Raw genomic sequence first — 14,842 nt, 5'->3', positions numbered from 1 at the left:
GGCTCCTCCGTCCATGGGATTTTCTAGGCAAGAGTACTGGAGTGGGGTGCCATTGCCTTCTCCGAACCTTGCATAGGGAAGCTAAAAATGCAAAGACAGCTGACCGATTGTTAGATTACACACTAGCCACCGATAAAATAGAATTTGATCAGAATATGGGTTGTAGAGATGTTCAGGTAGAGAAGCCTTGGTTGGACTTGAAATTAATATGCACTCCTTGTTCTTGCTGCTGTAATGGCTACTTCAAAAATGGCGACACCTTGACTTTGTATTACTCTGATATCAATCTCTGTTCTTTTTAATCTTTTCTTATTGTGAAAAGTAACACATACAGAAATCCAACTGTGTTTATCACAAAATGAACACCTTAGTGTTAATTACTTCCTTGCTTTTTGTTACGCATTCGCACTTACACATATTTAGTGAGTGCATCCTTCATGGTACTCAAATGTTTCAATTCTTCATCTGCTATAGCTGCTGATTGAAGTGCGATACCAGCAAGAGTGTCTTTGTCATTATCCCATAGAGGAACCTAAAGTCCTCTGCAGGAGATGCTATACTATTTCTTAGTATTCTCAAAGAGATCGTTTTTAACATTCTTTAAGTCATATCACAAACATCTTTGGCATCTGCTAGGCACTTAATATGGAGTGCCTCTCATTTCTCTCAGTACTTTTCTATGATAATGTTGTAAAAACAAAATATTTTTTAAAAGTTGTCTGTATTTCCAACATTATTGAGTTTTCTCCTAACTGTTTACGCTGTTGGTCAGTTTCCCCTGTCCCCCTAATGTCCCCTCTCAATGATGCTCCACCGCCATCCTTCTCTTACCTAATCCAGGGAGGACCCCTTGATGAGTCATGCATAGCTCCCCACTGCTCTCCTGTTTTAATTCTTCATCCCCTGAAAATTCCAGGTGACATTTACAATTCAGTTTTTCAACTTTTATGATCAGGACTTGTTTCTTATGGAGTATAATCCTGAATTGACTTCTGCCCTGGATGTTAACTTCATAGTCAATTTGATGCGTCTAGAATTAACTCGCTTTTATGATTTTTCTCCTCACTCTGCCTTTGCCCTAGTTCCTTTAAACTAACTTGTCTCCTGGTTTAAAGGGGCACGGAACACACCAGATGACCACTGGAGGAAATGATCTTTTATGTAGATGCTTAGGGACAATGACCAGAATTAACTGTCCATTTCTGAATTTGTATTTACTTCATTCACCCATTTTCTCATTTTGTTGATACTATGGAATTCACTGTGTGAGTCCTGTGGACAAACAACTTATCACTGGCTTAGCTATTATGTACTTTCTTTTGCCAGAATTTGATTATTTCTGCCAAAATGTTCTAGTGAAGAGTCTTTTGGTTAAGTGGAATAGAAGACTGACTTTGCTCACCTAAAAAGGGAAAGGCGTTGCACAGAATGAAGGTTGTTTTGTAATTCAAGACAAGGAAAGGAAGCAAGCCCAGCCCCATCCAGACTAGTCCTGCAGATTGGAAAGCTGTTAGAAGTCAAGGTAGCTTCTAGAGCCCAAAGAAACCAAGAAACTCCTTTCTCTCACACTTGAGCCCTCTTTTCTTCATGGTCATCTCTCTTTCCTTTCCTCTTCCTCTCTGCTCATATGCAAATCTTTCTTTGGGAATTGGCTTCCTCTGTACTCTTACAACTTTTACCTGTTCCCCAAAAATATCTTCCTCAACATCAAAGCCTCCATGAGTTTTTAGCTCAAGTGCCTACCACTAACTGATTAGCGCCTTAGTGTTTTAATTACACAATCCCAGGATAAGAATCTTAATTGTATCAAATAGTTTTGTTTTTCTTTTCATTCAGTCTAAACAATTTGTAGATTACCAGAAGATTAATTTTGGTGGGTGGAACTCTACTGATGGTAGAGGGTGGCTTTGGCAAAGTGGCTGTGACAATAGAGGCAGCTTCATGTCAGGTCGATTTCTCTCTCTCATTTCTTGTCTCATTGTAACAAAGATTTGGGACAATAGACTAATTACAGCTCACACAGACAGGATTTCTCAGTTCCTATCTCAATGATTTCTCAGTTCCTATCTCGATGTAGCAAGGATTTGAAATGACTGACTGGTTACAGCTCAGTTACAGTTCTTTTATTAAACAGAGGGGATAGTACATTCCCAAGACGTGGGAGCAGGCTGACCCCGAAGGAATGGCAGTGATCGCGCTCTGCTTCCCTTTTTATACTCCCTGTCTCCTCCTCTTGATTCTGCGATGTGCATAATAGGGCTTGTACCCACCACCAGTCAGGAAAGGGAATGCAAATAGGCGTATGCTCAAGGGTGTTGACAGCTGCAAGTTGTATAATGACAGGGGGCAAATCTTATTTGAATGGCCTATAAGGACATTTAGTTTAATTAAGAGCAAGTACAGGTTTCTTACTAGAAAACTGACTACTGCTACTAAGAAGTGATGTCATTTTAAAGTCACTTGAAGTTGTCAAATAGTGACTCTGAGACCTTTCTGTTCTGGTCCCAAATGTGTGGGAGAATGATGGCTGCAGGAACTCTTCAGTGGTCTTGCTTGTGTGTGTGTGTGTGTGTGTGTACGTACCTGTATGTGTGTGCTTCATCTTTTGAGGGGAGGTGGTGAACACTAGATTAGGAGTTCAAAGACTTAAGTTCCATTTATGATTCTGCTGTGACTTATAAATTATTAACTCTTGAGCTTGATGCCAGATGCCTTACAGGTACTGGTGAAAGCACTCGACAGTTTTCAAAGTGCTATAAAAATGCCAAGTTGATTTATTAGCTGAATTATGAACTACTGGAATCAAATTGGCTCATGAATAAAAGTTACATTGTGCTAACTTTGATCCCCTCCACCTCAAAAAGCAAGTAATTTTTTATGGTGCCAGAAGAACAAGATTCTAGAAAACTAAATTTTGTTTGCTTTTTATAATATCTAATCGCCACTTTACTAACTCCATTTCTGTCTCTTTTTAATGCTGCCTCTTAGCATACGCTCCATTCAACACTCAATTAGCATGCCTGCTATGAGGTAAAGTATATTTTCACAAAATGTAGTTGGTCTTATGCTTCCTTACTTTTTATCCAGATGTTTCTCTTGAATGTTCTGAAGTAGGAGCTAGAAGTCTGCTCTAAACAAGCTGTGAAAACTGTTACTAGCTTTCAGTTGGTCTTCCCAATGTTTTTGGGCTGGTGTAAGAAATCCATTAAATGTTTGTGATTTTAAAAAGGAATTATTATTTCTACTTTATTTTGTAAACCTGTTAAATTGTTTCATTCTGGAATCTGTTCAATTAAAAAAAAATTGAACACTGCTTATCTGATCAACCTTTTCTTTTCGTGGATGTAGGTGGCCCACCTCCTCTGTTCACATTAGCTTTAGTTACAGTCTCCCTTTTTCTCATCATCCCCATTTCTACTTCCTTCATCCCATTGGGACATCTGGAACCAACTGAGACCTCGTTCTAGTGTCCTCTTTCATCAGTAAGCACTTGCAGGTGGCACCTTTTACTACCTCACCTGACCTCTCTGTAGAGGCAGAGAATTTTTCAACAATGTACGCTTGACTTGAACTTTAGTGTTCATTGGAACTACCTGGAGGACTTGTTAAAAGTCCCTGCCTGGTGGGCCCATGTCGACTTTCTGATTCTGTAAGCCTGGGGTGGGACCTGAAAATTTGCTTTGCTAACAACTTCCCAAGGGCTACTGATACCGCTGGTCTGGGGATCACCCTTTGGGACCGACTGCCCATCATGATGGTAGGAAGGGGGAAGCCCATTTTTCCTTCTTCTCCTGTTTCATCATGGTAGCAGGAAGGATATTGGAGATCAGGTGGATCGTATAAAACTTTGGAAACCGAGGTGAAAGCGACACACGGGCACTGTGACCCTCCCTAACTAATGCAGATGGATGTGAAGGCACGGGAGCGGCTTCCTGTGGGCTTGGAGAGCCTCTGTTAGTTGGGGCAGCTTTGTGAAGTGGCCAAATCGAGTTCCGTGCCCCTCCCTTCCTTTTGGTCTCTGTTTCTCCTGTTATGCTGCTCCTGGGAACCAGGATCCCTGGTGTGGAACCTCCTGTGGTTTGCTTGTCCTGCTGAGTTGATGTGGGTTTAGGTAGAAATCTTGCCAGGCAACGTATGAATTTAAACATTAGTTCTGGACTGTAGCACTTTAACCAAAGTCAGACTGAGCTAACAGTGGCTTTTTCTTATATGGTGACCAGTTGGTTGAGGAAGTGCTAGACTTAGTGTTGTACCTGACTTTGTTCCCTCTTCTCACACATGTATTTTTATCTGTATGTCTAACACTGGCTCTGTTCAAAGAATCAAAAAGATTGTTGTAGAAATCTTAGAACAGAAGTTGATAATCTCACATAAAAAGACACCATTTGTATGTATGCCTATGGTACAGGTGTTACATATGGTTTATGTGTTCTTTTGCTGATTGAGAATAATGGCCAAGGGGAATACAGTCAACTAATAATGTTTTCTGAATTGTTGAAATTTTTGTTCCGTGTGTGTAATTTTATTATTTTTCTTTTCTCTCCATAGAAACTCCCCAACTTTCAAATCATTTGAAGAAAAGGTTGAAAACTTAAAGGCAAGTAAAGAACAGGGTCTTTTTGTTATCTTGTTTGGTGCCTGAACTTTCTTTGTTGTAGGTAGATTATTCAAATTAGAATTTCCTTTCAAAAATATTTAAAGAACTTTAATAACTTTAATCTTTACCTTTTAATGGGTATTTAAGGTGATATATTGGAGAAGGAAATGGCAACCCACTCCAGTATTCTTGCCTGGAGAATACCACGGACAGAGGACCCTGGCAGGCTATAGTCCATGGGGTTGCAAGCGTTGGACATGACTTAGCAACTAAACCAACCAAGGTGATAAATACTCTTAATATAATTTTTTGAGTATATATTGTAGTATGACAGCATGAGTGCTGAAAAGAAACACGTAATTTTTAAAAGTAGTACTTCAGAAGTTTATGCTGCTTTTTTATTATTCACTTCAAGTACTTTTGTAATTGGACAAAATGTAATACAAATCTCATTGTAGAAAATTAAAAACAATATAGAAAAGCACAAAGAATAAAACATAAAAACATAGTCCTACAACCCAGGAACAGTGATATGTTGTAGGACTATACTATTACACTTTAAAAAAAAATTAACCAGGGACTTCCCTGGTGGTCCAGTGGTTAAGAATCTGCCTTGCAATGCAATGGACGTAGATTAGATTCCTGGGTGGGGAACTAAGATGCCACATGCTGTGGGGCAACTAAGCCCAAGAATTGCAATTAGGGAGTGTGTGCACCACAGTGAAAGACCCTGCATGACACAAGGAAGATCTTGTATGCTACAACTAAGACCTGATGCAGCCAAATAAATATTAAAAAAAAAAGAATTAACCATAAGTCATAAACATTTTTCGGTATCATTAAATATTCTTCAATATTATGTTTAACGGCTGCTTGCATAGCCTTATAATGGATATTGTTTGTTCAGTCCTTAATTATTGAACATTTTTATTATGATGACGATGCTGTGGTGATCATTGATGATTCACTTTTATTTTTTGATTGCTTTGATTTTGGTGAAGGTGGACATTTGCCCATAATAATCAACTTTATGAATTTGTAAATTGCATTACCTTCAAGATTATATTCGAAACTATAAAATCATCAAGGATCACAAGTGATGAGAAATGATGTTTTGTTCCCATCCACTGTCCAACCTTCTCCACAGAGTTTGTATGAAGCCCATATGTTCATTTTTTCCAAAATGAATTCTGGTAATTATGGTGGTATCTTTAAAATAAAATATCTTAAGTAATAAAAACAAATTAATAAAATTTAAAAAAATTAAATTAAATTAAAAAAAAACAAATTAAAACTAGTAACTTAAGTATTAAGATAAAACTGATATCTTAAGTATTTCATCTATATCAGCTTTAAAATAATCATATTTTATCTTTCAGAATTGTAATTGAGTCATTTCTTTTTAAATACAGCTTTTTAAAATTACAGAATCAGGGTATGCTAATAGAAAGAAAACCAAACACTGTATCACAGGCTGGATCTTTTTTTCTTGCATATAGAAACACTACTCCCACCTTTTCTCTTTCTACATAAATTTGTGTTTTTCAAAAAGGAATCACACTGTACACACAGCCCTGCAACTTGTTCATTTAATGCCCCCAGCATGCATGCTCTAATGAATCCACAAATTCAGGCCCCTGTTTTTTTTGCTCACTGATGCTTTTCAGTGGCCTGGAAGAGTCCTTGACACACTGCAGCTACTTAATAAATATTTGATGAGCAAAAAAATACATCACGGTCATTCTTCTAGGTCAGTACCAGAGGCCTGCTTTATTCTTGTTAATTCCTACTTAGGTATTTGAAAACAAATTGCATCCCAAGAAGTCAAGGTTTTACTCTAATTCAGTTCTCAAAATTTTAGGAATATCATAGTCTCTCCTTGAAATTACCCTGAGTGTTAGTTTTTGAAATGACTAGCTGGAAAACCAGGCAGCCTCTGTTCTTTTAACAATGAAGAGGAGGAGAAACTTCCAGGTCATTACTATGTACTCTCCTCCTGAGTATATTCAGACTCTATAAAATCAGTTTTTGAAATATGACTAGGCACCATTCAGATTTTAAAAAATGTAATTTTTAAAAGCATATAATGTATTAGACAAATATCACAAAGGAAGCTGTAAAATATAGTTGTATGCTTGGGATATAGTTTTTCCTAACTTACACTGATATTCAGTTAAACATGGGGTCTACTTGTACTTTCATTTAGGTTGTGGATTGAGTCATTAACTGTGATTCTTGAGCATTTGCCATGTACCAGGAGATGAGTATTGGGCACTGGGAATACCACAGTGACCAAGAGTGACACAGATGCTTTCTGAAGATGTTGAGGCAATTAAATGGCCAATGAAAATAAAGGGGCGGTAAGGGCTTCCCAAGTGGCTCAGTGGTAAAGAATCCACTTGCAGCGCAGGAGAGGCAGGAGATGCAGTTTCGATCCCTAAGTTGGAAAGATGCCATGGAGAAAGAAATGGCAACCCACTCCAGTATTCTTGCCTGGAAAATCCCATGGACAGAGGAGCCTGGTGGGCTATAGTCCACGGGGTCACAAAAGAGTTTGAAATGACTTAGTGACTAAACAACAACAACAACAAAGCACTAGGACAGTGGAGGTCAAGGGCGCAGTGAGGATCAGCAGTGGGACTCTGCCACCCTTGGCAGGAGGGAAGGTCAGAGAGGTCAAGGGCGCAGTGAGGATCAGCAGTGGGACTCTGCCACTCTTGGCAGGAGGGAAGGTCAGAGAGACTTCTCTGAAGATGCAGTAATGTACATGGAGGCCTTTAGGTTGAAAGGAATGTTTGAAGCTTTGGGGACCCTTTGAGGAACTTTACTGTGCTATAGGTTATAAAGCAAGAGACAGAGCTAGATAGGTGGGCCACCTTAAAGAAAAGGTGGGAAGCCACTGAAAGATTTTAAGCAATCCGAGTCATACATTCTTCTGTGCATTTTAGAAAGATTCAGTGTTGGCCCTGCAGAACTAAGGGGAGAGAGACTGGAGAAGGAGACAAGGTGGGAGGAAGGTGTTGTGATCAGGCCAAAGATGATGGAGTATGAGTCGAGCTAGTGCCAATGGAACGGAGTCGAAAGATATTTAGAATTTAGAAGTGACAGACAAAAAGTTAGTAATCGACTGGATGGGGAACAAGATGGGGAAGGACCAAGGATAACAAAGCAGTCTGACTGGGAGGTGCTACTGCCATTCACGGCCTTGGAGTAGGAAGAGACCAGTGGTGGGAGGAGTTATTTTAGACTTATAAATTGCAAGAGGTCTTCTTAACATTTTCTTATAATTAAGGAATGTTTTAATAAATTTAATAACCATACAGTGGATACAAGTCATGCCAATTTTTCAGACAATTCAAAGATTTTGGATGGGAGGCCGAAAAGAATGAGAGTGCAAATTTCAACTAGATTCCAACTGTTAATGAGTCTGTGGCCAGTCACGACTGAGCTAAGAGCATCATGCTGTGTCTGGGAAACATACATGTATTTCTTTCCTTTGTTTTACTCAATAATATTTCACAAAATGTTATCTAGATATAGAGAGTTCAGTAAATTCTTTAGCATAACAGGCCTTATATAATTCTATAAATTTTATATTAAATATATTTAAATTTATATAATATTTTATATTTAATTCTATATTTATAAAGATAAATTTCCCTGTGAAGAACAATAAGCAGATGGGGGAGAAAGTAAAGGGGTAGAATTTACCAATTTGAATATTTTCAGCACGGAAACTGCCTAAGTTTTTCTATGAAACTGCATGGAACATGACCACAGTACTAAATCTGTACAAATCTAATAATCACTGAGCTCTCGGGCTCCTGGTTTATTTTTTCTTCAAAGTAAGATTTGAGTTACTTTATGCAGAGTCAGCGAAGTGTGTGTTTCATAACGTCTCTTCCTTTTTGAACTTTTCAAAGTCTAAAGTCGGGGGAAACAAGCCTGCTGGTGGTGATTTCGGAGAAGTCTTGAATTCGACTGCAAGCGCCAGTGCCACCACCACGGAGCCTCTTCCAGAGCAGACGCAGGAGGGCCTGTGAGCCTCCCACCTTTGTTCTGCTGCTCACTGCCAGATGCTGCAAGCGAGATCCAAGCACATCTTGTCAACATTCATTGCCATGAACTTCCACCAGATGTGCTTTTGTTGAGCTTTACATATTCCTTTGACCAAATAGCTTGTGGGTTGAACAATGTAAAAGTATCTTCACTTCTATTCCTGGGAAACACCCTTTAGTGTGCATTTCAGCCCCTTTATTTAGCAAATGTCACGATGAAAACACATCTAGTACCTGGGGATCCTCACTAGAATGAAATGAGAAGCTGTGGGTTATCATAATTGCTTACACAATTGCTCTGGGTGTGGGCTACCAGTTTGATCTTTTTCTTCTATACAGGTTTCTGTTTTTCCTCTTTGAATCTCTGTATATTTGATTCCTAGATTAGACTCTTCTTTAAAATGCTCTGCATCCTGCTTATTAAAAAAGTTTTGGCGAAATGTTCTTTACCTCCGAGGGAAGAACTAAACAGCTACACAAAATATTTTTGAGTATCGTTTGGGGATAAAGTATCTTATATCTTGGGTGTCTGAAGACACCAGACTAAGTAAATCTTCTCTATATTCAGTTTCTTATAGTTTTGTAAGTGACATTATGTACAGTAATTTCAAATCCTAGGTGACCTGAGAGTGGAGCCCTTTGTTTATCACCATCTGTGACAGTAACCATTTCAGTGTCATGGTTATTATGCTACTTATAGCTACTTATTTTTCACCAGATTAAAATTTTAGTTTTGGAGGAAATTATAAGGTAACATTCTAAATCAAGTATATTGTATTATCAATAGGTTGAAATTTGAACACTGTCCTCAAACGTTCAGTTCCAAAGCCTGAAAGTTTTTTTAGATCTAGGTAGCTGAAAAGTGCTAAAATCAATCGCATTAGGGGAAACACTGTCTTCATTTAATTCATTTAGCAGCATTTAAAATAAGCACACCAAGTTATATGACTAATATAACTTGAAAAATTTTTATACTAAGGGGTTGGTAATAACTCCTGAGGATTTCATGCATTAATAAAAATCAACTCATCATTTTCTACTTACTTGTTTTCAGTTTGTTAGAAATTACAAAATGATACTGTAGGCATTGCCCCCTGCTTTGAAAACAGAGTGTCAGGGCTGAATGAACCAAAGCCTCTGGAAGTATCTGCATGGAGGCCAAGGTACTCTCATTAACTCTAGTAGTTACTTACTCATCATCACTATCTTTTCCTTATGCTGTGTATGGTTATGGCCTACAACGTTGTATTTGTTATTTATCAAGTTGTGATTGTTTTATTATTGTTTATGCCAAATGTTAATTGCCAAGTTTGGAGTGACCTAAAGCATTTTTTTAAAGCATGACTAGATTTACTTGGGGATAAATTATCTTATGAAAACCAAATCTGAAAAGCTATAAGTGTTGATTGTTGTGAAGTAACATGCTGCCCTTTTTGATTGCTGGCGCTTTTGTGAGCACTTCAGATGCAATTGAAACTCTGCTCTATTACATGTGAAAAGCTTAATAAATTCTGTGTGTCAGTAGCACAGGTCCCAATATTTATTATGAGACCAATGGTCTGGAAACAGCTTGTTGTATTACATAATCAACTGGTACCCAGGCTTTAAAAAAAAAAAAGGCAATTTTTTACCATCTGCTTTATATCATTGCTTCATGGTATCAGACTACCGTATTTACTTGCAAAGGCTTTAAGGCAAAGGTTGTTGAAGCATTGTCCCAGAGGAATCCATGTGTATACATTTGTCTTTTTAAAGAGATACTATGGTTACTCAATAAGGCTGGTAAGTTATTTTTTCAACCAGTTAGTCTTTCAGTTGCTTTTATCACATCTTTCATCACACTGATTCTTGGATGTCCTGCTCTGTTACTGTGTTTTTAATAAGGCAAAATGGAGAAGATGGCGATTTCCTCAGTTTAACAAAATATCCTCAAATCTCTTTATTTTATGGGAGAAATGATAGAGGTAGGGTTAGAAGGTGGGATGGGTGTACGTGGGTACTGGTGATGGTCGTAAAAGAAGAAAATGGAGAAACACTTTTATAGACATCTACCTAAACTTAATTTAGAAATGATTTAATCTATGGCAAAGCACTCTGCCTCTAAAGAAGCAACAAAAAAGTAGAGGGAGGATAAATGTAGAAAAATACACATCAACCTAGAAATCTTATTCCAAGTAGTCTCTATGGAAGATCCAATATTACAGATTCACAGATACTTAAGCAATTTAGAACACAGTAATTACTAAGAGCACCAGAGAGGGATCCTGGTTATTCTACTGTGTTTCATGTTTGACACTAGAAGAGCATAGCAACAAGACTGAGAGCTCAGATACTTAAGGATTCAAGAAGAGTGATAGAAGAAAACAATTCCTAAAATTATCCCCTTCTTACAAAGGAATATCCTTAATTTATCGAGCTTGTGGGAAATAAAGCAAGAATTCTTACACCTATGAAGCCAAAGTAATCCAAGGAAGAGAGTAGAAACCATTGGATTATTTTAATAGTAATTCAAACTACTGAAATAGAGGGGAAAAAATAATGTTGAATTTGGACTATTTCTGGATCTGTTAATGAAGAAATACTACTGTTTATTATTTTTTTTTGTATAGCATTTGAAAACAATAAAAAGTCTATAATTTGGGCATGAGTTCTTTTGTATGTATTACCTATCTGCTGAGGAAAGTGGTAAATCCATTAATTATACAACTTCTCTCCAGACTCATATCCTGGGTATAGAAAGAACCAGCAGTAGCTGTATGGAATCAATTTATCAAACAAAAAAGCTACATGCTGACTACACAAAGACATTTGTAAGTGACTTTTTGCTCAGTTTGTGCCAGAGATGCTGCATAAGGTCCTATGTAAGGATTGCATGTTTCTTTATATTAAGACCCAAATGACAGAACAGATTTTTATCCATAATGGAGAGACACTGGGCCATTAATTAGTGAATTGTCCCACTGTAACTGGATTAATTATAGATACCATTTAGTTTTCAGTTACTAAGAAAGCACTCAGCAGTGGCCACAGGACTGGAAAAGGTCTGTTTTCATTCCAATCCCAAAGAAAGGCAATGCCAAAGAATGCTCAAACTACCGCACAATTGCACTCATCTCACACGCTAGTAAAGTAATGCTCAAAATTCTCCAAGCCAGGCTTCAGCAATATGTGAACTGTGAACTTCCCGATGTTCAAGCTGGTTTTAGAAAAGGCAGAGGAACCAGAGATCAAATTGCCAACATCTGCTGGATCATGGAAAAAGCAAGAGAGTTCCAGAAAAACATCTATTTCTGCTTTATTGACTATGCCAAAGCCTTTGACTGTGAGGATCACAATAAACTGTGGAAAATTCTTCAAGAGATGGGAATACCAGACCACTTGATCTGCCTCTTGAGAAACCTGTATGCATGTCAGGAAGCAGCAGTTAGAGCTGGACATGGAACAACAGACTGGTTCCAAATAGGAAAAGGAGTTCGTCAAGGCTGTATATTGTCACCCTGTTTATTTAACTTCTATGCAGAGTACATCATGAGAAACGCTGGACTGGAAGAAACACAAGCTGGAATCAAGATTGCCGGGAGAAATATCAATAACCTCAGATATGCAGATGACACCACCCTTATGGCAGAAAGTGAAGAGGAACTCAAAAGCCTCTTGAGGAAAGTGAAAGTGGAGAGTGAAAAAGTTGGCTTAAAGCTCAACATTCAGAAAACGAAGATTATGGCATCCAGTCCCATCACTTCATGGGAAATAGATGGGGAAACAGTGGAAACAGTGTCAGACTTTATTTTTGGGGGCTCCAAAATCACTACAGATGGTGACTGCAGACATGAAATTAAAAGACGCTTACTCCTTGGAAGAAAAGTTATGACCAACCTAGATAGCATATTCAAAAGCAGAGACATTACTTTGCCAACAAAGGTTCGTCTAGTCAAGCCTATGGTTTTTCCTGTGGTCATGTAGGGATGTGAGTTGGACTGTGAAGTAGGCTGAGTGCCGAAGAATTGATGCTTTGAACTGTGGTGTTGGAGAAGACTCTTGAGAGTCCCTTGGACTGCAAGGAGATCCAACCAGTCAATTCTAAAGGACATTAGCCCTGGGATTTCTTTGGAAGGAATGATGCTAAAGCTGAAACTCCAGTACTTTGGCCACCTCATGTGAAGAGTTGACTCATTGGAAAAGACTCTGATGCTGGGAGGGATTGGGGGCAGGAGGAGAAGGGGACAACAGAGGATGAGATGGCTGAATGGCATCTCTGACTCAATGGACGTGAGTCTGGGTGAACTCTGGGAGTTGGTGATGGACAGGGAGGCCTGGCATGCTGCGATTCATGGGGTCGCAAAGAGTCAGACACGACTGAGCTACTGATCTGATCTGAAGAAAGCATTATCACTTTTAAGTAAACCTACAAACCATAGATTTCAGTTTCCATGTTCTGATTCTGAAATAAAAATGAACCAAAATTAAAAGGAGCCAAAAGAACTCACATGCCTATCACCTGCCAGGACTTCATACTTAAATGCTGCCTGGCCACTTTCACTGTTAACAGTCTCCATCCCAACACGCTTGAAAAATTTCCCCTTGGTTTCTGGAATTATTTTCTCATTTGCCTGTTTGACTATTCTCTGGCATTCTCTTCTTCCAAATCCTTAAATGTTATGGCCCATCTCTTGTCATCTTCTACAGGATCTCCTTAATGATAGCATTCATCTCTATGGTTGAAAGGACTTATCTTTACAGTTATACTCATCTGTCTTGCCAGTGTATCACTAGCCCTTTTTTCCAGATTTTCTTACATGTTTGAAAGGCATAAACTTCTAAATCACCTTCTGATGACTTCCATCTAGCCACTAGTAGTCACTGTTTGAGCTTTCAGTAGGTGATGGGCATTTCACACCCACTTCCTTCAATTCCTCACTCAAGGCTGTTGAGCTGTCATGATTTTATAGATGAGATTACAGCTAGCAGACAAAGAGCTTGAATTATATTTTATTCACTTGCTATCTGCCATTACTATTTTTACAAAGCATACTAACAATTTGCAAGCTACATGGGAAAAAAACAGCTTGTATTTTTAATAAATCAAGAAGGAAGGTGTGGTTCAAGGAATCGGAGGAGGATCAGAAGGGGCCGTGACGTTAACATAGTGCCATTAGGGTCGATGTTACTATTGGCACTGATATAGGGAAGGACAGTATCTTACCTGATGCTTCTGTTACTCTGCCAAAGGCAGAGAACTAGGCATGCTTGAAGTTAGTTGATACACACTTATCCATTAAAAACATCAGAATTTGTCCCCAAATGCATTATCAAAACAAAGGAAGTTATCATCTGGCTAAGGTAGGACATGAATATAATACAGCCATTCATTTTTTGAGCTGGGATGTTCAGTTCAGTTTAGTCGCTCAGTCGTGTCTGACTCTTTGCAACCCCATGAATCGCAGCACGCCAGGCCTCCCTGTCCATCACCAACTCCTGGAGTTCACTCAGACTCATGTCCATCGAGTCAGTAATGCCATCCAGCCATCTCATCCTCTGTTGTCCCCTTCTCCTGCCCCCAATCCCTCCCAGCATCAGAGTCTTTTCCAATGAGTCAACTCTTTGCATGAGGTGGCCAAAGTACTGGAGTTTCAGCTTCAGCATCATTCCCTCCAAAGAAATCCCAGGGCTGATCTTCAGAATGGACTGGTTGGATCTCCTTGAAGTCCAAGGGACTCTTAAGAGTCTTCCCCAACACCACAGTTCAAAAGCATCAATTCTTTGGTGCTCAGCCTACTTCACAGTCCAACTCTCACATCCATACATGACCACTGGAAAAACCATAGCCTTGACTAGACGAACCTTTGTTGGCAAAGTAATGTCTCTGCTTTTGAATATGCTGTCTAGGTTGGTCATAACTTTCCTTCCAAGGAGTAAGCGTCTTTTAATTTCATGGCTGCAGTCACCATCTGCAGTGATTTTGGAGCCCCCAAAATAGAGTCTGACACTGGATATTAGCAATCCCATTTGCTCTGTAGATGCTGATTAAGTTTACAGAGCACTTCCTTAAACTTGAGATAGAGACTAATAACTTGGTTGTATGTGAGGAAACCAAATCAGCAACAACAACAAAAAAAACTGCTCGCCTGCAATCAGGATTGGAGGTTGAATTAGAACTAAGAGCACTGGCCAAAGCTTTTCACTACTT

The 14,842-nt window shown here is 38.8% G+C and overlaps 1 protein-coding gene across 6 annotated transcripts in view; it reads left to right on the top strand.

Moving 5' to 3' along the window:
* TPD52 (tumor protein D52) overlaps positions 1-11,302 on the top strand; it is a 130,977-nt gene extending 119,675 nt beyond the window's left edge. For 4 of the 6 annotated variants that reach the window (XM_027561249.1, XM_027561248.1, XM_027561245.1 and 1 more), the window contains 3 exons: positions 2,989-3,030; positions 4,549-4,597; positions 8,521-11,302. In XM_027561249.1, coding sequence (XP_027417050.1) covers positions 2,989-3,030; positions 4,549-4,597; positions 8,521-8,640 — 211 coding nt within the window. In that variant the 3' untranslated portion in view covers positions 8,641-11,302. The remainder of the gene's footprint in view (positions 1-2,988; positions 3,031-4,548; positions 4,598-8,520) is intronic. The other 2 variants (XM_027561250.1, XM_027561246.1) reach the window with 1 other exon arrangement.
* The last annotated feature ends 3,540 nt before the right edge of the window (positions 11,303-14,842 follow it).

This window comes from Bos indicus x Bos taurus, chromosome 14 (assembly GCF_003369695.1).
Source record: "Bos indicus x Bos taurus breed Angus x Brahman F1 hybrid chromosome 14, Bos_hybrid_MaternalHap_v2.0, whole genome shotgun sequence".
Taxonomy (NCBI): domain Eukaryota; kingdom Metazoa; phylum Chordata; class Mammalia; order Artiodactyla; family Bovidae; genus Bos; species Bos indicus x Bos taurus.
This window is presented reverse-complemented; position numbering and strand designations above follow the sequence as displayed.